The following is a 22,570-nucleotide window of genomic DNA, read 5'->3' as shown; positions in this document are numbered from 1 at the left end:
GATCCTGCGTCACTGTGGCTCTGGTGTAGACTGGCAGCTACAGCTCTGATTAGACCCCTAGCCTGGGAACCTCCATATGCTGAGGGAGCGGCCCTAGAAATGGCAAAAAGACAAAAAAAAAAAAAAAAATCTCTCTTCATCTGTACATTTAAACCAGCTAATACTTTGCATGTGTAATTAAAACAAAGCAAAGTAACTCCATTAAGAAACTGAAAAGAATTTGGTGGGCGGCCTCCTCATTTTAATAACAAATATACTGGATTCAAGAATTAAAGGGAACGGCAGACAGTGACTTGATAAATGGGGTTAATTATTTTGAACATGAGTAATGGAGCTTATTCATTTACTAACACAAGTGAACACTGGCTTGCTTGGCTTCAAGGGGACAATAACAGAGGGCCAGCATCTTCAGGTCTCTTGCTGGACAGCAGACTCTGGCCTGAGGCTTCTTAGCTCCATCTGCAAGGTCCCGAGGCACCTGAGCAGACCTTGTCAACCTGGGGAACCCTCTCGCTGGGTAGACAGCCCCCAGCTCCCCATGAGACACGCCCACCCCAGGTTCCCTTCAAGGGGCAAAAGGCACGGGTGGTACTTATCACACTAGCAGAAATGTTTGAATCTATTCACCTTAAAAGGATCATCCTGTTTATATGCCACTTATTTAAACCTTTGGATGACTGCCCAATACGTGCGAGCTGCCACACGGCACAACTCCACAGAACAAGCACCATGCATGACCCAGGGGTTGTGCAGTTCACAACCTGTGTAGCTACGCGTGGTGACCTTTGGGAAGAGAGGGTCACTCCCACAGATACCTCCTTATTGAAACCCACTTCCTGACCCATGATTTTTTTTTAACCTAATTCATGAATCCCCAGATTCCAGCAGTCATTACAGATCTCAATTGATGGCTGCAGGAAGTTAATAATTTTCACCTATCATTGTGTGAATGAAAAATATTATTTAGAATTTGGTTGTGACTAACTGCCCATAAGAGTCATGCTGGAGAAACAATGGGAGTGGCATTTCAACATCTTTTCTATTTGAGCCCTGAGCATCCAGCATCTTAATGTCAGGCTTCATTCGTCTTTGGACATGAGGAGAAGCAAATATCGCGGATAATTGGTAAACACACTTTTACAGCTTTATTTTAAAACACACATACACAAATTACTGCTCTGAACAAATGTTCATACTTGGCTTTCATCAGCGGCACAACTGTTAATTATAAACGCTTCTCTCACTTGCCTAAACCAGCCTGGAGGTGCTGACAGGGTCATTCTCCAAGAGGCTGGTTAACTGACTGCTTGTCAACAATTCATTCCCCGAGTATTGAAAAGCCAACGACCAGTCTCTTCCGCAGTCCAACTCAGCAGAGCCAGGCTGCTGGGATGGTCAGTTCCTGCTCCTTCTCAGCTCTGGTCCACTGCCTTGGCCTGGACTTCCCATCTCTCTCCTTGCAGAGCCAGACATCTGACAGTCGCTGTGCCCTGCCCAGTGTGTGCGTTTTGGGGCTGCCCAGGCAGCTCCCACTACTCTGTGCTCGCTTCCTCTGCCACCAATAATCCTGAATCCTCTTGCTCAGGGCTCTCAAAATCAGCCAGTCATAGGTGTCCGTTCTCCATCTTACCTAAACTCAGGACATAACCATTCTTGGTAAACTGCTTTGGTCTCCCTTGGTTCCCTGGAGTCACACGGACCAGCAGCACAGCCATAAAGAGCCCGGGAAGCCTCAGTGGGTCTTCAAAATCTGAGAAAATCCAAGGAGTCGCCCACTCCCACCTTCCTAACCACATTCTTTGTAGGTGAAGCCCAGGCAATTATGTTCTGAACAGGACACACCTGAACACATTTAGCGGCTATGGCTTCGGCTTAGACAGGGTACACCTGCGTCTTGCTGGATTTGCTATTCCCCTACTTGCCCAGCAGAAGACATGACACTCCTGGGTCAGAGACCAAGGACTGAATTATCTGCCGAACAGCAGGCAGCACTAGCATAATATTTGTCAGTTCTCCTCACCCCAGAGTCCAATGGCAGTGGCACCGAGGGGCCCAGATATTATCATGTTATATATTATTATATTTACGGCCCAGCTATGCAACCTGTGCTTCGGGACACTGTGGGTTTCTAACAAGCAGGAGGCGAGGCTCTTCCCTGTCCCAGAGAGACAGGGCCTCCTCCTTCAACCAACACAACCCTAAGAAACGGCCCAGGTGAAAAGCATGTTGGGTACGGCCAGCAAGACATGGAGAAGCCCAAGAGAGCCTTGGAGGAGTGTCTCCAAGCAACCTATGCATGTTCTTCAATTTACATGACTGTCCTCGTGGGGTTTATGGTCCCACCAACTCTTCCATGAGCCCCCTATGCTCTTCGCATCATGGTTACAAGAGCAGCAGCATTAAGCGGCTGTAAGCTGAGGTGTAGGTCACAGATGCAGCTCGGATCTGGTGTGGCGGTGCCTCTGGGATAGACTGGCAGCTACAGCTCTGATTCAACACCCCTAGCCCAGGAACCTCCATAGGCCTCAGGTGCGGCCCTAAAAAGACAAAAGAAAAACAAAATGGTTGTAAGAAAGAAAATTACTGTAGATTCAACGAATTTACTTCCATTAATCATTATTGGGTATCTGCCATATTTTAGGCATTTTTCTCGGCATTATTTCTATATACTATTTTATTGGAACTGTAGTATACTCTCACTAAATTAAAAAAAAAAAAAATCCAGGTAGGTCTTTGGCCTCAAAATGACCCTCTAGGCAAGACATGAGGAATGCTGGCATTTGTGATAAAGCAAGAGAGGGCTGATCAGGTCATGCCAGGAACAGACACGGTGAACAGCTGCAGCTAAACGTGAGAGGAAATCAAGAGATGTGGAATGGAGCGGCTGCCCCAGCTCGCAAACTAACCTCTCCATAAACCCAGCTGCCAAAGGAAACGTAGAGATACCATCTCCTCCCGTAGGTGCGGGACAAGAGGAAACAAAGCCGGGCGAAAGGGCAAAGTACCATCCTACAGAGCGCACTTCCCTAACAAGCAAAAGTCAATGTCCTCCGACACCTCTCCCGGGTGATCATGAATCCAAAGGCTGCACCTGTTCCAAGGAGTCATCACTTCCACATTCGATGCCCAGGTCAGCATTCACGGAGCACTCACACCCTCAGGCTTTCCAGAGGCATCATCTGACTCAATCTTTACAATTATCCTAGAGGGAGAGATACTGTTACCCACTTTCTGCCCCAAAGAAACAATTCAGAGTGATGACGCAACTGTTGATAGTCACACCGCTTGGAAGTGCCAAGGCCAGTATTTGAACCCAAGTATTTTCACCCTTAACCCCTATCTTGAGGCAATACTCTCTGCCTAGCTGGGGCGGGGGTGGGGTGTTGGAAATAATATGTAAAGGTACCTTTCAAAAATATGTATATATTACCTTGTACTATCTGGAGCCCATCAGTGCAAAACAAAAATCTGCGCTCAGTCAATAAAAAACCCAAACAGGAAATATGTGGATTTGAAGATGAAGTTCATCACCACAGACTCTTCACACACCTAATAGCTTGTTTAATGGAATATGAACAATATCAGAGATGACCAAGAATTTCAAATAATACCTATGCCATCAAGCTTAAGCTATTCAAGATGCAACTTTATGTGTATTTAATTGGAAGCCTTTGCCACTCCGTTCACTTAAAAGCCACATATGGAATCCATATGAAGCAAGAGTTTTTCAGTCTGCTCATTCCAAAGCGCACGAGTAATGCATAATAAATAACCTGAATACTTACTTAACATAAGCAAGGCTGATGTTAAAGTGACTGCGCCCAAACTGTTTTTGTAGAACCAAACGGGGTCAAAGCGCTGGAGCTTGGAAACTTGAGCATTTCAGCCCCCACACAGCCGACAGACCGCACTGCCGACTGCATCCTCCTTCGATGCATAAATGGTAAACAGACTACCTTCTCTATCGTCCTCAGCACGACATAAAATCCGCAAGACTCCCGCCCTCCCTCTGCACGTCCGTCCGCCCAGCGCAGCGAGGTGGAGCCGGCTACGCCCACGGAGACACAGGGCGCCCCCAACACCAGCTGTTCCCGCTTTATACATTGGGGGCTTTGCCGGAAGTTTGGATGGGAAAGGAAAAAAAAAAAAAGGATTCCACTATTCAAAGAGGGGAAAAGGGAAAAAAGTAAAAACTAGAAGCCTAACCGATTTTTAATATCCATTTCAACATATAAATCTTGAGATCAGCTAATCAAGACTGCAAAAGACCAATTAAAGGGTGGTTCCAATACTTGAGCCCTAAAAAGACTTGCCGAAGAACACTCAATTAAATATTTGCACAGCCAATTCCTGTTCAAAATAATTCCAACCTTCTGTGCTTTCATCAGCAGGTTAAACTTTTTAAAGCATAAGAAAGAGATTTAGTTACCCCCCACCCCCCAAAGCAAAAAGCCCTGTCTTCTCAACTCCGGAATTAAATTCACAAATGAAGGAAGGAAAAAAAAAGGCAGGAGGGGAGTATGGTATTCAAGAGAAAAGATGCTTAAAATTTAAAAACTGCATTTAAAAGCTTCTTTCCAGTAATTAATGATCCGTTGGTGCCTCCAGCTAGTCTGGAGTAATTTCATAGTTCAAAGAGTTTATTTTCTAGTCTTCATCTAAAAACCCAAAAAACAAGAATAGTGTTTTCCCCAGCTTTTGTCGTAGGAACTGAGCTCTGATTTTTATTTTTAACTTTAAAAATAAAAGTTGCACTTAGTTTGCATATTTATAGATACTATAATAAGGAAATTTTAATCTTTTACTACAAATAAAATGGGAGGTCATATGGTCATGTAGGTAGTTTCTCTTTATTCAAAGAAAGCACAAATCTATTTACAAAAAAAAGTCCAAGGATATAAAGCAATATTTAATATGCATGAAGTATAGACACTGAAAACATACATATATTTTTAGAAGTCCAAGGATTTTATATATCAATTTTAAATGGAATATGTATTTCACAAACTGAAAGATTTTAATCCTCTTTTTAGGGACACCAATCCTTTCATCTCCAAAATATTGATTCTACTGCTTAAAAAAAGATGAGTAAAACATTACTTTCAAACTTTTATGCAGTTGTTTCAGACTGTCACTGGAAAGCAACTTTAAAACTCTCAAAGCATAGAGTAAGAATATTTGGGATCATTAAATCTTTCAGACTCAAGAAAAATAAATAAAATGCCAGATATAATGATATCTAGCCACCTCTTCATTCAATTTATTCTTCAAAAACTATAGACAAGGGTAAAAAAGAAATGGTACCAAAAAGTACCACTTTCCCTAGGACTCCAATTATGAGATTTTAAAAAAAATACTAAGTAGCATTTCTCACATGAATTGTCATGTGGGCAGTTGCTGTCCATCCTTGAATGAGTAGCACCAACAATGAGACAGGTATTCAGAAAGTTCCCAATTATATTTTTCTAAGTAAAGGTCATGTTGGAAAACATTGAAAGCTAAGAGCCTGGGTTTGAGGGGGTCGGGTTTTCAGTGACTTAACACTCTAACTCCTTCCTTTAAAAGTACAGGGTTTTCCAAATGCCTAAAGCAGATTTATTGATTTTTTTTTTTTTTTTGGTTGTGTGAAATTGATGTTTATTCACAAGGTATTTGTTCTGTATGTTGAAATACTTATTCTAAATGTTATCCCGGGATGGGGAGAATACTGGTAAAGTCAGAAGCAATGCTTCAAAGCTAGTGATAGACAAGCACCTGTTTCCTTTACAAAGTTAAGTGACACATTTGGCTAAATTCAAATCCTTGTAAGTGATTACCACTGAAACTCTAAAATGAGGAGTTCTCTTGTGGCTCAGTGGGTTAAGGACCTGGCTGTGACACGGATTCAATCCTTGGCCCGGGAACTTCTGCATGCCATGGGTGCAGTCAAGAAAGAAAAAAAGTAAAAAATAAAATAGGCTTGTTGTTTGTTTGAGGCTGTTTGTTCACTGGTCTCAGGGCATTTGACTAAGAGTCTCCACTTTTAACATTATTTCACTGAACGTTATTGGACTTGAAGTCAATTTCTTTTCCTTAAAAACAAAAGGTCTATTAATGTTACCTTATTGTTTTTACAATAGAAAAGGATAACGGAAGTACCCCATTCTAAAAAATGCATCAAATAAATGGACTCATTCCAAATGGAACATAATCAATAGTAACTTGAAGGAAGAGGAGATGGAGGAGCAGAGGAAGAAATCTACTTTGATAGGTTTCCTAAGTATTGAAGGTTGATTTTCTGTTCGCCTGAAATCCAGTTTCCCAAAAAGTGCTTTCCCTGTTACACCTAAGATGTCGCTACTCACTGGGTCCCTGGTTAGCAGCATTTCAGAAATGGGGGTTACCCTTTTTCCCCCAATAGGAAAGAGAACCCAGAGTAAGCAAAAATGGCAACACATCCCTCTAATCATTTTAACTCTAGAGAGTCATCCATCTCACTAATAGGTTTCAGCTGATACATGCATGTCTTCCTGCAAATTACTTAAAAGCAGTGTTCCCCAAAGTGAGATTCCCTGGTGACCTGGGGTGTCAGAGGAGACAGTTTTGGAATACAGCGTTAAATAAGCTTGCAGAGGAAAGCCATCTCCTTTTCAACTCTCTTTTAATCCTCTGGCCTAGTCAAGGAGAAAGTCTCCCTTTGATGCCAGGATGCTGAACAGTCTCTATACTTATTAACCTCCACCGTAACAAAGGAAATTAAGGCTCAACTTGGGCCTGCCAGCAGGTGCCCACAGCTCCTGAGAAGTTAACAAGCCATACTCTGCATTTGCACTGTCTGCATTTGAATAGTGATCATTTTCAAGGTCCTTAAAGGTACTGCAGGTTTAAAAAACGGAGGACTGAAGAGCAAAGCGTTAAGCTGGAAATGGTCCGAGATCCTGGCAACTCAGAATGAGATCAGCGGGCCAGCAGCACCAGCCTCACCGGGGAGCACGTTCATGAACCAGATCTTGGGTTCCTCTCACACCTACTGAATCAGAATCTGCATTTTAAACAAGATCCCTCCCCACCTGACTTAAAATCTTGAGAAACTCTAGAAGGTACCAGCATTTGTCCAAAACCATGCAGGCAGTTTGCAAATGACTGAGCTTTGGGATTCCAGCTTAGGATCATGGGCTGGTCATCCTCCAGACACTCAGGGAAACGGGGGAGCAGAGGGTGGGAGGACAAGGCAGGAACCCCAGTGCTTGCCCCATGGGGACTCACAAACCATCAACTGTGAGCTCAGGGAGCGAATCCAAACCAGTGCTGGTGGGGGGTTGCAGGTAAGCCAAAATGATTTTAAATATGCTCCTATGATATCCTGTCATGCCACAATGTTCATCTTTTTTTACAAACAAATACTACAGTAAAAAGTCTCCTGTACCCTCCCTTTCATTCCTCCACCTCCCCCTTCAAGGGCTGGGGCTTTCTGCACACCTGCAGCATGGGAATGGGTGCCAAGGCTCCTGGCACCTACTAGATTACCCTTTACCTGGTCTTCTCTCCCAGAGCCAAGCCCAGTTAGAGCATTATGCTTGGAAATAGGGCAGCCTGGGTCTTCAGTGTCAGGTGACAGGATGAGAAGCAAAAGGGCACAGCTCTCAGGCATCCCAGTAACATTCCAAAGGAGAAGCTGGGCAGTCACTCATTGATCAAGGTGGGTGACCCATTTAGTCCATGATCCAGGTAATTCAGGCTGAAATCCTGCGTCTTCGTTAGTTGGAAAGACATCCAAGGGGAGCGACTGAATTCTCTGTATCACTGACTCAGTGTTCACCTTCACAGCCTAAAGAATATGTCAGGAGTGCAGAGTAAAACCACCACCAAAACATGCAGGACTTATGACACCATAGAAGCTAAAAATATATACTTACAGCCATCTAGATATTTCCAGAATATCCAGATTTAACAGATTTTAACAAGAATGTTTCTGGAGTTCCCGTCGTGGCGCAGTGGAAACAAATCCGACTAGGAATGATGAGGTTGCGGGTTCAATCCCTGGCCTCACTCAGTGGGTTGAGGATCCTGTGTTGCCGTGAGCTGTGGGGTAGGTCCCAGATGCAGCTCAGATCTGGCATTGCTGAGGCTGCGATGCAGGCCAGTAGCTGTAGCTCCGATTAGACCCCTAACCTGGGAACCTCCATATGCCAGGGGTGTGGCCCTAAAAAGACAAAAGACAAAAAAAAGAATGTTTCTGTTTCTCCCAAGTGTTAGGTTTCACCCCAGAGTTCAACATCAGAAACTCAACTTCCTACCAAAAACACTAATATGAAACAGTTTGGTCTTGCAAAGAAAATGAAGGGGGAATTTAATGGGTAAATAAAAATGGGAAAATTAACAACAAACAATAGACACGAATTCATGGTCTGGTATCCATGATAAGAATTACATGCCTTTCATTACAATGAAAAGAACATTGTGAACATTTGTTAGATCTTTTTTTCTTTAGTTATTTTGAGAATGTACTGATGTAGGCAGAACATTACAGAGAACAAAAAATACATGCTACCATGTAAGATTATTTTAATGGTTCTGAAAGAAGTCAAGAAAAATGAAATCATGGGTGTTGAGCAAAAGGGAGTAATAATCGCTAATACCTATTGATTATTCCAGGCAGTTTATACATTTTAATTCCTTTCATCCTCATGACTCAAGATAGATGTTGCATCTTAATGTTACTATTAGCGACACTGATACTACTGCTAAGAATGCCATTTTGCTGATGAGACTTAACCCTAGGTGAGTAAGGAGCCTCTCTAAGGTCAAAAGCCTGGGAATGGAGCTAGTAAAAATCTATACATACTCCAAGTCCAAACTCCTTAACCCAGACTTTTCTGCCTGCCTCCCACCAGGGCACTAGAATGCCCAACTCAGGATGAACCTTTTAGCACACTCTAATGCTAGACCCCATAAAGAATTTTTCTAAAAGGTCAAGGACTGTGGAATCTTCGCAAGTTAAGAGGCTAAGCCGTACTGCTACTTCAAACAGGAAAACTAAGTTTGGGCCTCATATGCTTCAACAGTGATTAGAGGAGTTCCAATCATGGCTCCGCGGAAGTGAATCTGACTAGCATCCATGAGGATACAGGTTCGATCCCTGGCCTTGCTCAGTGGGTTAAGGATCCAGCGTTGCCATGAGCTGTGGTGTAGGTTGTAGACACAGCTCAGATCCCACGTTGCTGTGGCTGTGGTGTAGGCCAGGGACTACAGCTCCAATTCAACCCCCAGCCTGGGAACCTCCATATGCCACAGGTGCAGCCCTAAAAAGACCAAAAAAAAAAAAATATATATATATATATAGTGATTAGAACTACCCACTTGGCAGAATTAAGTTTTAAGGCTGCTTTGGGGGAAATATTAACAGTTGGGGGAAATTTTTGTTGGAAGCAAAATATTATACTTTGAGAAATGCTTGAGTCAAGTACTCCTCTTTTTATTAGGACTACTTAATTAAGTACAAAGCGTTAAAATAGCTGGCCTGAATATTTATTAGAGCACCAGCTGTTCCCTCCAGATTTTCAGAAATTTGAGACCGAGTGCCAAGTATAATTTAGAAAAAATTTTCAACAAGTAAAAAGAGCCCTATGTCTTGCGATACTTATCCAAATAGTAAATAGTAGCTGGAAGAGGTATAGAACCTCACTAGGCCTTTTCAATGAGAAGAGCCCAAATGTTTTGCCAACCACTTCCAAATACTATTTCATTATTGAGGTTGGTGATCACATTACTTAAAAATTATACCTTACATTTCAAAATTAATGATCCTTTATGGACCTACAGATAATATCACAGTATTAACCACAGGGTGTATATGCCATTCTGGCTATGTTTGTTTAGCAGTGCTGATAACACAGCTCATAGAAATAATTTAGATTTTTATTCAAAAGTTTATTTCTTTCAAAAGATTTCCACTTTGGGAACCTAGGCATAATTGAATATAATTGAATATCTAGGTTTTTGTTTTGTTTTGTTTCTAAAGGAGGTGGGGAAGAGAAAGAAGTCAGGAAGAAAAGGTAAAAATTCATTATGTACACTATGAATATTCTACACTGAAGCTTTCCTTGCTCAAGAAAAGTGATAAATATCAGGTGGAGGGTGCCTCCGGTGTTTACTTTACTGTCAGCACTTGGAGACACTGCTGCCAACTTGGATATGAGAGAAGAAATATCCCTGCCAGTTTCCTGGTGGCCTAGGGGTTAGGGACCCAGCATTGTCACCACTGTGGCTTGGGTTACTGCTGTGGGAGAGGTTCGATCCTTGGCCCAGGAGCTTCCACTTGCCCTGGATGCAGCCAATTAAAAAAAAAAAAATCCCGGTCCGGGCATGACAGCAGAGGGAAGTCAATGAAGCCACCACAGAGGTACAGAAAGCAACTCCTCTTCTTTCCACCCCCAGACCAGGATACTCAGGGCTGGGGGCTCGGGAGGAGGCTCCGGGAAACAGAGCCTGAAAGGAAGGGCACCTTGGACGGGGTGCCAGGGCTTTGGAGGGGAGGATAGTTGGCTGTCTGGCATCAGCTGTTAGACCCAGTCCGCGGCACTGAAGTGTGCAGGACAGCAAGGGCAAAAGAACAAAACGTCTGTTTCTCCATTGTTTCTGTCAAATAAAGAAGCAGCCTCTATCCCTATAGGATGCTAATTTTTAGCATACTGATGGCACTACGAGAGGTTCTCTTTAGCAGAGACTGTCTCATTTTGTTTGCAGGGCTCTCAGGTTTAAAAATAAACTGGTATTTTGGGATTAATAAAAAATTCCATGAGAGATAAAACAGGCCACATTATTTTTTTTCTCTCCTAAGCAAAGGACACTCGCTTCATGTGTGATGCCATCACTCATCCTTTGGCCCTAGCCCTATACCAGCCACTGCCAGCTCCCCCAGGGTCCCCTCCAGAGAGTAATGACACAGCGATGCCAACATCTCGCCAAAAAAAAAAAAAGAAAAAGCTAGAACTTCTCCACCTCCGCTGGGCCTCAAGATCACCTGCAGGGATTGAAAACAAAACAAACAAAACAAAACAAAACAAAATTCCCACCAATAGCAGGGGCCCCATCCTAAACCTACAGAATCAGACTCCCTGGTGGGGGAAGAATGAAATTTCTCAACAAGTTACTGATAATGCTGCTGCGTCCGTAAAAGGGTGAAATAGCAGCGAATCCTACAGACAGCATCCCAATCAGGGAGAGGAGCTTCCTATGCATGAAGAGAAACCCACTACAAGAACATGACTTGACCTTCAAGATTTAAAATTAGCTGAAGGCTGGAGTTCCTGCTGTGGGTCAGTGGTTAACGAATCCAACTAGGAACCATGAGGTTGCGGGTTCGATCCCTGCCCTTGCTCAGTGGGTTAAGGATCCGGTGTTGCCGTGAGCTGTGGTGTAGGTTGCAGACGCGGCTCAGATTCCGTGTTGCTGTGGCTCTGGCGTACGCTGGCAGCTACAGCTGCTATTGGACCCCTCGCCTGGGAACCTCCATATGCCGAGGGAGCGGCCCAAGAAAATGGCAAAAAGACCAAAAAAAATTAAAAAAATAAAAATTAGCTGAAGGCTATCATGGTGGTTTTCAACTGTTTGTTTAAGCAGTGGACCCCTTTTTTCCAAGCAAAATCCTTCATAATATCCCAAAATATCAAACTCAAGGGCTGAGCTTCTCCAGGGGAAAGAGAGGGTAGAAACCCTCCCATCCAGGCCCCAGCACACCTCAAGGAAGCCCACAGCGGCTGGCGGCACAGTTTGAAAACCACTGGGCCAGAATAAGCCATTTAAATGGGATAAATACAGAGTGCTAAATCTAAATGCAAATAATTAACTGGAGAGTTAGGGCTTCTGATTAGCACTTAGCCTAGAGAGACAGGTTTAACAGAAGTTCACTTGAAAAAGCGATGAAGGTTTCAAGGAATTCAACTGGAGCCAACCATGTTCCCTGGCTGCCAGGAAGAGCATGTGCAGTTTAGCCCGGGTTAATAACTACTATTTGTACGGAGAAATTTGTCTTTTAGAAAGCACTTTCAGAGTTCCGTTGTGGCGCAGTGGTTAACGGATCTGACTAGGAACCATGAGGTTGTGGGTTTGATCCCTGGCCTTGCTCAGTAGGTTAAGGATCCGGCATTGCCATGAGCTGTGGTGTGGGTCTCAGACACGGCTTAGATCCCACGTTGCTGTGGCTCTGGCATAGGATTGGCAGCTGCAGCTCCGATTAGACCCCCCTAGCCTGGGAACTTCCATATGCAGTGGGTGCAGCTCAAGAAAAGGCAAAAAAGACAAAAAAAAAAAAAGAAAGAAAGCACTTTCACAGGCATGATCTCATTTAATGCTGGATGACAATTCTGCAAACTATTGGAATTACTGTCACCATATTAGGGGTGAGCCACTGAGGAAATAATGTGTGGGAGTAACTTCCTCAAAGGTGAATCCAGGCTTCTGCCTCCAGGTCCAGCAATGGCTTAGAGACTTAAGGGGGAGCTCAAGAATAACAGTCCATGGCTTTCTGGATGGTAAGAATGGCCTGTGAAAAATGTGTTCCATTCTGGTTGCTACATTCATGGAGGTGTGTCCAAAGGGGACCACAGGCAGAGTGCCAGAAGCAGGGCAAAGAATACTCTGAAAATAGTATATGAATTACATATGGAAGATCTGAGACCATTTAAAGATGGAAAGCAGAGCATTTAAGAATGACAGAATGGGAACCTCCATATGCCGTGGGCGCGGCCCTAAAAAAGACAAAAAAAAAAAAAAAAGAATGACAGAATGGCGGGGGTTTCTCTGTTTTTTGCTTTTTAGGGCTGTACCCATAACATGTGGAAGTTCCCAGGCTAGGGGTCGAATCAGAGCTACAGCTGCTGGCCTACACCACAGCCACAGCCATAACTACACGGGATCTGAGCCATGTCTGAAACCTACACCACAGCTCACGGCAACACCAGATCCTTAACCCATTGAGCGAGGCCAGGGATCAAACCCGCATCCTCATGGATGCTAGTCAGGTTCGTTATCTGCTGAGCCATGAAAGGAACTCTCCAGATGGCTATTTTTAAATAATGAAGGGCTATGCAGAAAGGAGATAAGTCTTAAATTGTATCACACAAGAATAACTTAGTACCTTCCACTTCTCCTTCCTAAAAAATACAGCCCTAAAGTCATGAGTGGGGACAAAGGAAGGTAGGCCTTTGTGCAGGAACAGGTATGGGGAGGGACGTGGAAGCCCAGAACAGGATTTCAGGGCCTGATTAGAGTGAGACAGGTGCTCACAGTGGGACATGGGGTTGTGGCCTATCATGTTGGCGCACCGGCAGGAAATGAAGGCAGCTATGTGAAGAGCAGGAGCAGCAGCAGAAAACAGCCTACATAAGGGGAGATGCAACCAAATAAGAATATCATTAAGAATAACAGGAGCTAGGAGTCTGTCAAAGAAGGGAATTATAATATGAAAAAGGAAAAAACAAAAATACACCCTGTGGTATCAGACAGGGGTTTGAGGAGCCAGTGCAAACTCACAGTTTTCAAAACATATAGCCAGGTATAGAAATGCGGATGTAAACATGTACATGTGTTTTGTACATGTGCGTTGTACATGTGTTTGAGGAACCAGTGCAAACTCAGTGTTTTCAAAACATATAGCCAGGTATAGAAATGTGGATGTAGGGAGTTCCCGTCGTGGCGCAGTGGTTAACGCATCTGACTAGGAACCATGAGGTTGCAGGTTCAGTCCCTGGCCTTGCTCAGTGGGTTAACGATCCGGCGTTGCTGTGAGCTGTGGTGTAGGTCGCAGACGCGGCTCAGATCCCGAGTTGCTGTAGCTCTGGCGTAGGCTGGTGGCTACAGCTCCGATTAGACCCCTCGCCTGGGAACCTCCATGTGCCGCGGGAGCGGCCCAAGAAATAGCAAAAAAAGACAAAAAAAAAAGTAAAATAAAATAAATAAATAAATAAATAAATAAATAAATAAATAAATAAATAAAAGAAATGCGGATGTAAACATGAACATGTGTGTTTATACATACACATATTCCACAGTCCTGTCCACTGAGAGGTGCTGGGAGGTGAAAGCCTCAAAGCAATGAGCACACTTAGCAACTAGATCTTGGCTTCTAAATACCATCCTCCACTCAAAGGAACCAGGGCTCCTTGGAGACACGGCTGACACAAAAGATGACACCAGTAAATTACAAGATGAGCTTGGAACATCTTGTTCTGCCAGAAGGCAATGATGATCTCAAAGAATGATGGGAGCTGAAGGGCAGAGGAAGCAACATGAGAAGACCACCACTGATAGCCAAGCCTGGAACCGACTGGAACATCCAAGTAAGTAATGAGAGTGATGGTTTAATTAAAACATACTAAAAAAAAAAAAAAAGAGAGAGAGAAAGACCATAAGTTCTGACTGGTATAAATAAATTAACTAGTAGACTGAGGAATGGGCTATTTACATAGTTTCACAGTAACCTGCCACACAATATATACAAATTACAAAAGGGAAAAGTATCACTTTATGGTGGAGAAACTTGGCAGACAACCCTTTAATCAAGTGACCATTGATTAAACATTAAACACAAACAGAAATCAGTGCCACCTGATGGATGCCATGAGAGGAACACAGCACTGTTTCTGTAATTCTCCTGCCAAAGAGGCACAGCCTGAATCTAAGAATGAAAACATAGCAGAAAAACACAAATTGAGGGACATTCCACAAAATAACTAGTTTAAACTCTTCAAATGTGTCAAGAACCTCACAGTGAAAGACTGAAAGAGACTAAAAAGACCCAACTAAATACAATGTGTTTTCTGAATGGAATTCCTTTGCTTTGGCAGATAAGATTGAAATAACCGGACAACCGGGAAACTTGAATGTGGTCTAAGATTTAGGTGGTAGAACTTTATCTGCGGTAATTTCCTGGCTTTGATGGCTGTACAGTGCTGAACGAGGAGAATATCCTAGTTTACAGAAAATAGACACTGGTAGCAACCTTTCCTCAAATGATTCAGGATAAAAACAAACGGTACCACTTGCAATTTCACTGCAGGTCTGAGAGTGTTTCAAATTAAAAATCAAAAGAGTAAATTAGGAAAATGGAAGGTCCAAGGGCAAAGACTGTATCTGGTTTGAGGAAGAGCTGAAACTCCCAAATGATTAAAGTGGTCCCAAAACAGACCCATCCTTGGGAGCTTTGGCAAAATGTCACAGAGAAAACGCTTCACTAAATAGGAAGTTGGAGGAGATGATGCCTATGCACTTTGCAAAGATTCCGCCATTTGTTACATGCAACAAATGTTTATTAATCAGCTACTGTGTTTCAGACAATCCGCTAGACATTGAGCTTCTGAAAGTGACTGAGAGACAGTCCCTGCACTTGAAGCCCTTATATTCCAGTGAAAGATGATTCAGAAGTCTAAAGTTAGAATCCAAGGACAGTCATCAGTGTTACATACAGAAAGAAGCATGTGACTCAAGAAGACTGTCATTATTTTTTTATTAAAGTGTAGTTGATTTACAATGTTGTGTCGATTCCTGCTATACAGCAAAGCGACCCGGTCATACATATAAATATATTCCTTTTCTCATATTATCTCCCATTACATTCTATCCTAAGCGATTGGATGTAGTTCCCTGTGCTATATACAGCAGGACCTCATTGCGTTTCCATTCTAAATGTAATAGTTTGCATCTACTAGTCCCAAACTCCCCGTCCATCCCACTCCCACCTTGTGGTTCCCCCTTGGCAACCTCACGTCTGCTCTCCATGTCTGTGAGTCTCTTTCTGCTCTGTAGATGGAGTTCATTTGTGCCCTATTTTAGATTCCGCATATAAGGGATCTGGTACTTGAAGTAGCCTGTCATTAATTTTTCATTTATGAATTTTCAATAGACTACACAATAGTTTATTACTCTATCATATTCCCTAACATTCTCATCCCAACATTTTTGTGCTTGTGGGTGGTGTTAATTGAGGCATATGCAAAAACTTTATCACTTTTCAATTATGAACAGATGTAAATGACTTACTTGATGTTTTATTTTAGAATAACAAGCATCTTCTAAAAGAGGTTTCAAACAAGAAGCTAGGTCTGGAGTTACAGCAAGAAACAACATTCTAAAAGGGAACCCTGCTATGTTCTTCAGCACCTCAAAAATCACTCCACGTCTTCATGCTCCAATTTCCTCATCTGTCACAAAGATGTCTTTATATGCTTGTGAGATGCTTTAAAATATTTGGAAGAAAGACAAAATAATTATAAAGCTCTGCTAAAATACAGGTTGCTTTCACCTTTTGCCAGGGACCAACTATCACTGTGGACATACTAAGACAGAGTGATCCATCTAAATGAGCTCACCTTGGCAGTTTTATGGTGGGTGGAATATTGTTTGGTTTTCCAACTTTTCCCCTGACTTCATTTCAATCTTCCAGGCATATCATCAAGAGAGAATGCTTCGGTGTCTTCTCACTGACCCAAGAGTGAGAGGCCAGACCAAGCAAGTCAGTATTTAATTACTTTCCCCACTGAGGTCTGTGCACCCTTCTTACGCTTTTCCCATTTGACACTTTCACATCCATATTTAGCTTTCTTCCTACCATCTCCCTGTAATTCAAAAGGCAATTTAGACTCCCATATGGTTGCCATCAAAGCTAACAGATGCCTAGCAAATTAAAACAAAAATTATGACTTATAAACTGCCGATGTATCATCATTCCAGAACATCTTACAATTTATAGTGAATCATAAGATAAAGCTTCCTACTTGATGCCCCCCATAAGGTTCCCTAAATCCTTCTCCTCTCTGAACTTAAGCCCTGTGGAAACAAATTAGATGCAGCACTCTTGCCATCAAACCTGGAAAAACCTCCACTTAAAGACACAATGTAATATTTGAAAGAACCTCAAAGAGAAATTTGGCCTCAAGTATCCAAAGCTTTCTAATCTTTGAACAGCAAAAGAACAGAGAAAAGTAACTTGATTTTCCTAAGTCATTCAGGCTTCCACTGATCCACCGTTCTTTTTTCAAAACAAGTGATAATCAAATCTATTGAACCCATTTGCTTCATCTCCTTGGCACATATTAAGAGGAGCATCATTACCTGGTAGTAACGATGCCGAAGTACCAGACTAAGATATTCTAGAAACTCCATGGCCAGGATGTAACTAGCACAAGATCTGGAGACAATGACACACACCATATTCACCATTTGAGCTCACTGTGCTGGGTAATAGCATCCTTGAATCCACAACTGTATTGGATAATGTTATCTTTCTTTTATAAGCAAAATTAAGGCTCACTGAAGCAGAGTATATTTTCCAAAAATGTTCGCAACCCACACGACCTTGACACTTGTCCAACACAAGAGGGAATTTCTTTCTTCACCCCCTTGAAATTGAGCAGGCTCCATGCATGTTTTCACCAGTGGAATAGATGAAAGTGACAGTGGGCCACTTCCAGGAGTAGCCCTAACTGGCTAAATGTTTCTTCTTCCAGTCTCAGAGACAGGAAGGAGCCACATTTGGGGGTTCTAGACAACACCTCTGGCTGAGCTCTCAGCAAACATCAACTGCCAGCCATGTGTGTGTACCATCTCGGGCATCCCACTCCAACAAGCCTTCAGATGACTCCAGCCCAGCCACGTCTCCCTGCAACTGCATGAGAGAGTCCAAGTACAGATGAGCCTGCTCCAATCACGGAACTGTCAGATATTATAAAGTTTTACTTTAAACCACTACCTTTGGGGGGTTGTTATGTAGCAATAGATAATCAGAATACTGAGGTCAATTTACTTGCTAGGAACAGTTGACTATTTTAGAGTCAGAACCTAAAAAGGTCCAGAGCCAAACATCTGTTAATTGTGGGTGATGGGAAGTAGAGGTGCGGTACCCAAAAGAGACAACTTTAAAACAAAACTCCCTTTCTCTTCCCTCCCTCACCCCAGAGCAGGGTTTTCCAAAAAATGTCCTAGTGTGGTGACACCCTCGATAAAATCAATTCCCTTCTGGCTTGTGTTCCTCCAATATAAAACAGGGAAAATAAGATTTTCCTCCACCCCCCTGTGATAGCTAATGAGAAAGGAATCTGGACAAGATGTTGACTTTGTTACTCAGAATATCATTACAACCATTATATAAAAGGATTTAGATTTTACACATGAAACTAACTCTAATAATAAAAATATATTTAATGACTCACAGGACTACATTTGAGAGTCACAGTGGGGACAGGAAAGAATGCATCTTTTACCAATAAGTGAATAAGCCAAGAAGAAATTAGGGAAAGATTTTTTTTTTTTAATGAACGGATCTTTGAGGAAAAAAATAAAGTATAAAAAGTGACCTTCAAACAAGTCTCAGTAAGAAAAAAAGTCTATAATTTAACAAATGCCCCCAATACATGCTACTTTCATTATATGTCAGGGCCCACTTCTTGTGTTCTTCTCCCCTAGCTCAAAGGACTCACACTTTTTCAGAACTAAAAGAACCTTACAACTTCTCTAACTTCCTTTTTTTTTTTTTTTTTTTTTTTGGTCTTTTTAGGGCCACACCCCAGCCATCTGGAAGTTCCCAGGCTAGGGATCAAATCTGAGCTGTAGCTGCTGGTCTACACCAGAGCCACAGCCACTCAGGATCCAAGCAGCATCTGCAACCTACACCACAGCTCATGGCAACGCCGCTGGATCCTTAACCCACTGAGCGAGGCCAGGGACCAAATCTGCATCCTCATAGATGCCAGTCAGATTCATGACGGGAACTCCTCTAACCTCATTTTAACAGCTGAAGAACTAAGGCCCAGGGCAGTTAACTGAGTAGCAAGAATTAAAACTACTCATTAGTAAGTGAATCAAACGCTTAAACGCAGAGGCTACCATGGTCTCAATTTTTATTTTCCCAGAACTTGTCCTCAAAATGTCTTCAATGGTCCTAATTTTTTTTTTTCTAGAATTTCACAATGTAGAAACAAAAGATTAGGAAATCACACTCTGTTATCAGTGTCTGCTTCACAACTGTGTCCAGCAGTCACAGACAGGACGGTGACTCTGTAGAGAGCAGAGGTGCCACTTTACAGAAGAAGCAGGCTGCCAGTTCCTCACCCTGGTTCTGCAGTCACTAACATCCTAGTCTGAATTACTGTGATCAAATATCATGGCTACCTTCCTATGGATCATTGCTTCAGAGATCAGGGTACTGACAAACTGGGAGATTCATACATGGGCTGATTCCGAAGCAGACGGCAGCACAGGAAAGGGATGAAGGGGTGTATGAGTGGAAGGTTTTAGCACAGAAAGGAGGATCCAGTGTCAAAAGCAGAGTAAGAGAAGGGTCCTTATAACAAAGGCGTCTACAGAACAGTTCTGTCTGGTGCAGCTGGTTTGGTTCCATCGTCCACACCTCCTTTCAGGCTTCCCACAGAACTCCTCCCAGAAATGAATACCTTCAAAATCAGACAAGATGTGACTCTCTTCTGGAACTCTGTATGCAAGCACTCCGCAATTCCAGAGGTTCTTTGACGCCCTCCACAATTCCAGAGGTTCTGCTCCAACCCGACCCACAGAAAATACTAAATGTGCCTCTGCACACTCTGCGAAATTACACCAAACTGTCAGGGAAAAGGCTCAAATCCCTTTATTTCTTTACCACCTCCTGATATGAAACTTCAGAGAAAGCTCCTGGGTGCTTTTTGTTGCCTGGCAGCTGAAATGTGCAACTTTTGGAAGTGTTCAAGTAGAGTCAAGAGGCTTGAACTCACGACCCCCGACCAGATCCAGTCCCAATTCGATAGTCCCTGACTCTCAAAGTCATGAAAGTTTCAAGTTCAGATAAAATCAAAAGGCCTCGCTCAGAAATGTGACTGCCCACCACTTTTCAGCATTTCCAACAGGGGTTGAAAAGAAGGAAGCCAAGAAAGAAAATAATTTCTTCTTCCTGTATGTGTAGCAGCGTCTGACTGTAGGGAGGTGGCGGTTAACAGAAATCACGTCCAATCCCTGGCCAAAAAATATTCCCTGTGAATGACTGGATCTACTATTTATTCATATGTCCCCCCTCTTTATTTTTAATTAGTCCTGAGGCCAGATGACAGCTGACACAGAAAGTCATCTCCCATTCCTTTCATTTCCTTTTGCCAAACATGCATGAGCAATGCAAGACACTCCTATAGAAAATAGGAAATAAAATAGCCTGGTAAATGTGTGACAGAAAATAGAAAAGAATACGAAGAGCTGTATTGACAACTATTCTCATAGATGTATTCGCTGGCAGCAAATGGCCAAAATTCCAAAATTAAAGGAGAATCAAAATAAATACCCTGTGTTCAGACTGCTGTGGATTATTATTGATCCCACCACTGGATTACTGTTTATCTCACACTGACCCCACGCTGAACAGCAACTTGAGAACAACCCCCCCTTCCTTCCCCCCCCCCCACCAAGGCCACCATCTTTACTTTCCATGGGGGGAAGGGAGGGGTACCCAGTAAGGAAGAGGATGGGATGGAAGATGAGAAATAATACGGTCTTTGAACCAAGATTTTCCCCTTGTCCTAGTGAACTCTTTGTCTGGTTGCTTAACATGTTTGTGAGATCAAGGAAAAGCATCCAAACAAAACAAAAGAGTGGGCGCCCCAGCCTAATTACAATAGTGCCCAGCACACTGTAGTGCCTACAGAGCATGGTTTGAATCTTTCATTCAAGCATTTGCTCTCTCGGTACCCCCACGGAACGTGTCTTGTAACACCTTCTCCTTTGCATTTCTCCAAGGTTTCCCCAAAACAGCCCGCTCTACGTCGCTCCTCAGAAAAGGAGGACGTGAGACACGAACACACTGAGACATATGTTGATGGTGACTTGTTATTATCCTGACAATAATACAGAGAAAGAAAATCCCTCCACCCCACGCGCCCCTCGTCAGTCCATGATGCCAAAGAGCTCTTTCCAGATGAAGGGGAAAAACGTGCAGGAAGCGTTATTTACGTGCACATTACAGAACCATATACCACCGCATCTGCATCCTACACAAAGCCGGAGATGGTGCAAGAAGATACACGCTGAGCATGGCACAGACCAGCCGCGGCAACACGGAGCCAAGCCCTCGTCCAATCAGATCCGTGTTAGAAGGTGGACCTCAGGGTCGGCTCTGCCCGATTAGCCTTCCCTGTTATGACACCACGCTCTGCCCAACATCCATATCCCGCCGGGAGGAAATTTCATTCGAGTGGTTGCTCATTTCTCAAACTGCCGAGTCCTTTCTTTCATATGCATCCATGCTATTCGTCCCTCAAACAGCCACCCCAAGGCCTGGGTGCCCCCTTTCCAGCTCGGGTTCTCTTTTTACCTCTTCCCATTCCTAGAAAGGATTAAATGTTTATCTCTCCGACGCGCAGGCTGAAAGGCGGAAGGCAAAAGCCTCTCCGTGCTCCAGCAAGCGCCCAAGGGGCTGCGAAAAGTAAAGGCAGAGAGCAACGTGGGGGAAACCGTCGCGAATCGATCGGCCACAATAGTTGAAATCCCAGAAGCGCTCTAACTTACCCAAAATATGACATTGAAGCCAAATATGAAATATTTGATGCAACAACTGACTTCAGGACCCTTGTAATGCTTCCCGGACATCCTCTGGGTTCATGAAGACACTTGCCCCGGCAGCCCGAGTTTGGAGCCCCGGAGCACCGTTGCTCAGAGCGGGCCGGAGGGGAGCGGGGGGCTCAGAGAGGCCGCTCGCTGCCGCGGCGCGGCGGCCCGGGCTGAGCAGCGCAGGGACCCACCGGCGGAGAGCGGCTCCCGCACCTCCAGTCCCTCGCGCGCCGAGGCCGCCGGAGCCGGAGTGGCTGCGAGCGGGCGGGGAAGCGCGCGCTGCAAACCCCTAGCTTCGCTGAAGGTGGCCCCGAGCACAAGGAGAGCGCCCAAGCCCGTCCGCCAAACGATCTGTCCGTCGGTCCGTCTCCGGGCTTCGGGCAAATGCGGCCGCGGCAGATGCTGGTGGAGACGCTACTAGCCCGCCTGTCCGCTCGCGCGCTCCCTCCCACCCCTCGCTCCGCCCGCCGTTCGCTCCGCCCGCTCAGCCGGCGGCTCCACCGCCCGCGCCGCCCGCAGCTCCGCCCGCCGCCTGCCGCCCGAGCATCAGCGAGGTGCGCGCGCGCAAGGGCTCGGGCGCTCTCGGGCGGCGCGGCACCACGTAGCCTCGCCGCCCCCTCTTTCCAGTCCTCTCTGCTCCGCCTGCTCCGTTACTCCCCGCCCCTTCTCCCTCCAGGCCGGAGCGCAGCCGACCCCAGAGCACCGCGGCCGAGTAGGTGGGTAGGATGGCAGGCGGAAGGGAGAAGGAGGGGTGCCCGGCAAGCACGCCCATTGAGAGCAGCCTGGAGGAGGGACTGGGATTGATGGGCAGCGGGCCCCCCCTCTGTCACCGGCAGCCGCACTCAGCTTCTGGAGGGACGTCGGGGAGAGGGTCGTCTCGGGGCGAGAGGGCCCGGTGAGGAGGCATCCAGAGTGACAATCCACCCACCACCCCCGCCGCCGCCCGGACGAACCTTCTTCTGGCTGTAGCCACACTCACACCCCCTGCTTTAACCCGGGTTTGTTACAGAAG

The 22,570-nt window shown here is 44.4% G+C and overlaps 1 protein-coding gene and 1 long non-coding RNA gene across 2 annotated transcripts in view; both read right to left on the bottom strand.

Moving 5' to 3' along the window:
• TSPAN5 (tetraspanin 5) overlaps positions 1-22,010 on the bottom strand; it is a 185,977-nt gene extending 163,967 nt beyond the window's left edge. Inside the window, exon 1 of the mRNA XM_003357070.4 lies at positions 21,517-22,010. Within this exon, the coding sequence (XP_003357118.1) occupies positions 21,517-21,597 (81 nt within the window). The 5' untranslated portion in view covers positions 21,598-22,010. The remainder of the gene's footprint in view (positions 1-21,516) is intronic.
• LOC110262186 lies at positions 1,123-8,062 on the bottom strand. The gene is made up of 2 exons (XR_002346862.1): positions 3,786-8,062; positions 1,123-3,202 (listed from the first exon to the last, which is right to left on the bottom strand). It is a non-coding gene; the product is annotated as an uncharacterized LOC110262186 (long non-coding RNA).

This window comes from Sus scrofa, chromosome 8, assembly GCF_000003025.6.
Source record: "Sus scrofa isolate TJ Tabasco breed Duroc chromosome 8, Sscrofa11.1, whole genome shotgun sequence".
In the NCBI taxonomy this organism is placed as follows: domain Eukaryota; kingdom Metazoa; phylum Chordata; class Mammalia; order Artiodactyla; family Suidae; genus Sus; species Sus scrofa.
Note: the sequence above shows the minus strand (reverse complement) of the source record. Positions and strands in the feature narration are given on the sequence as shown.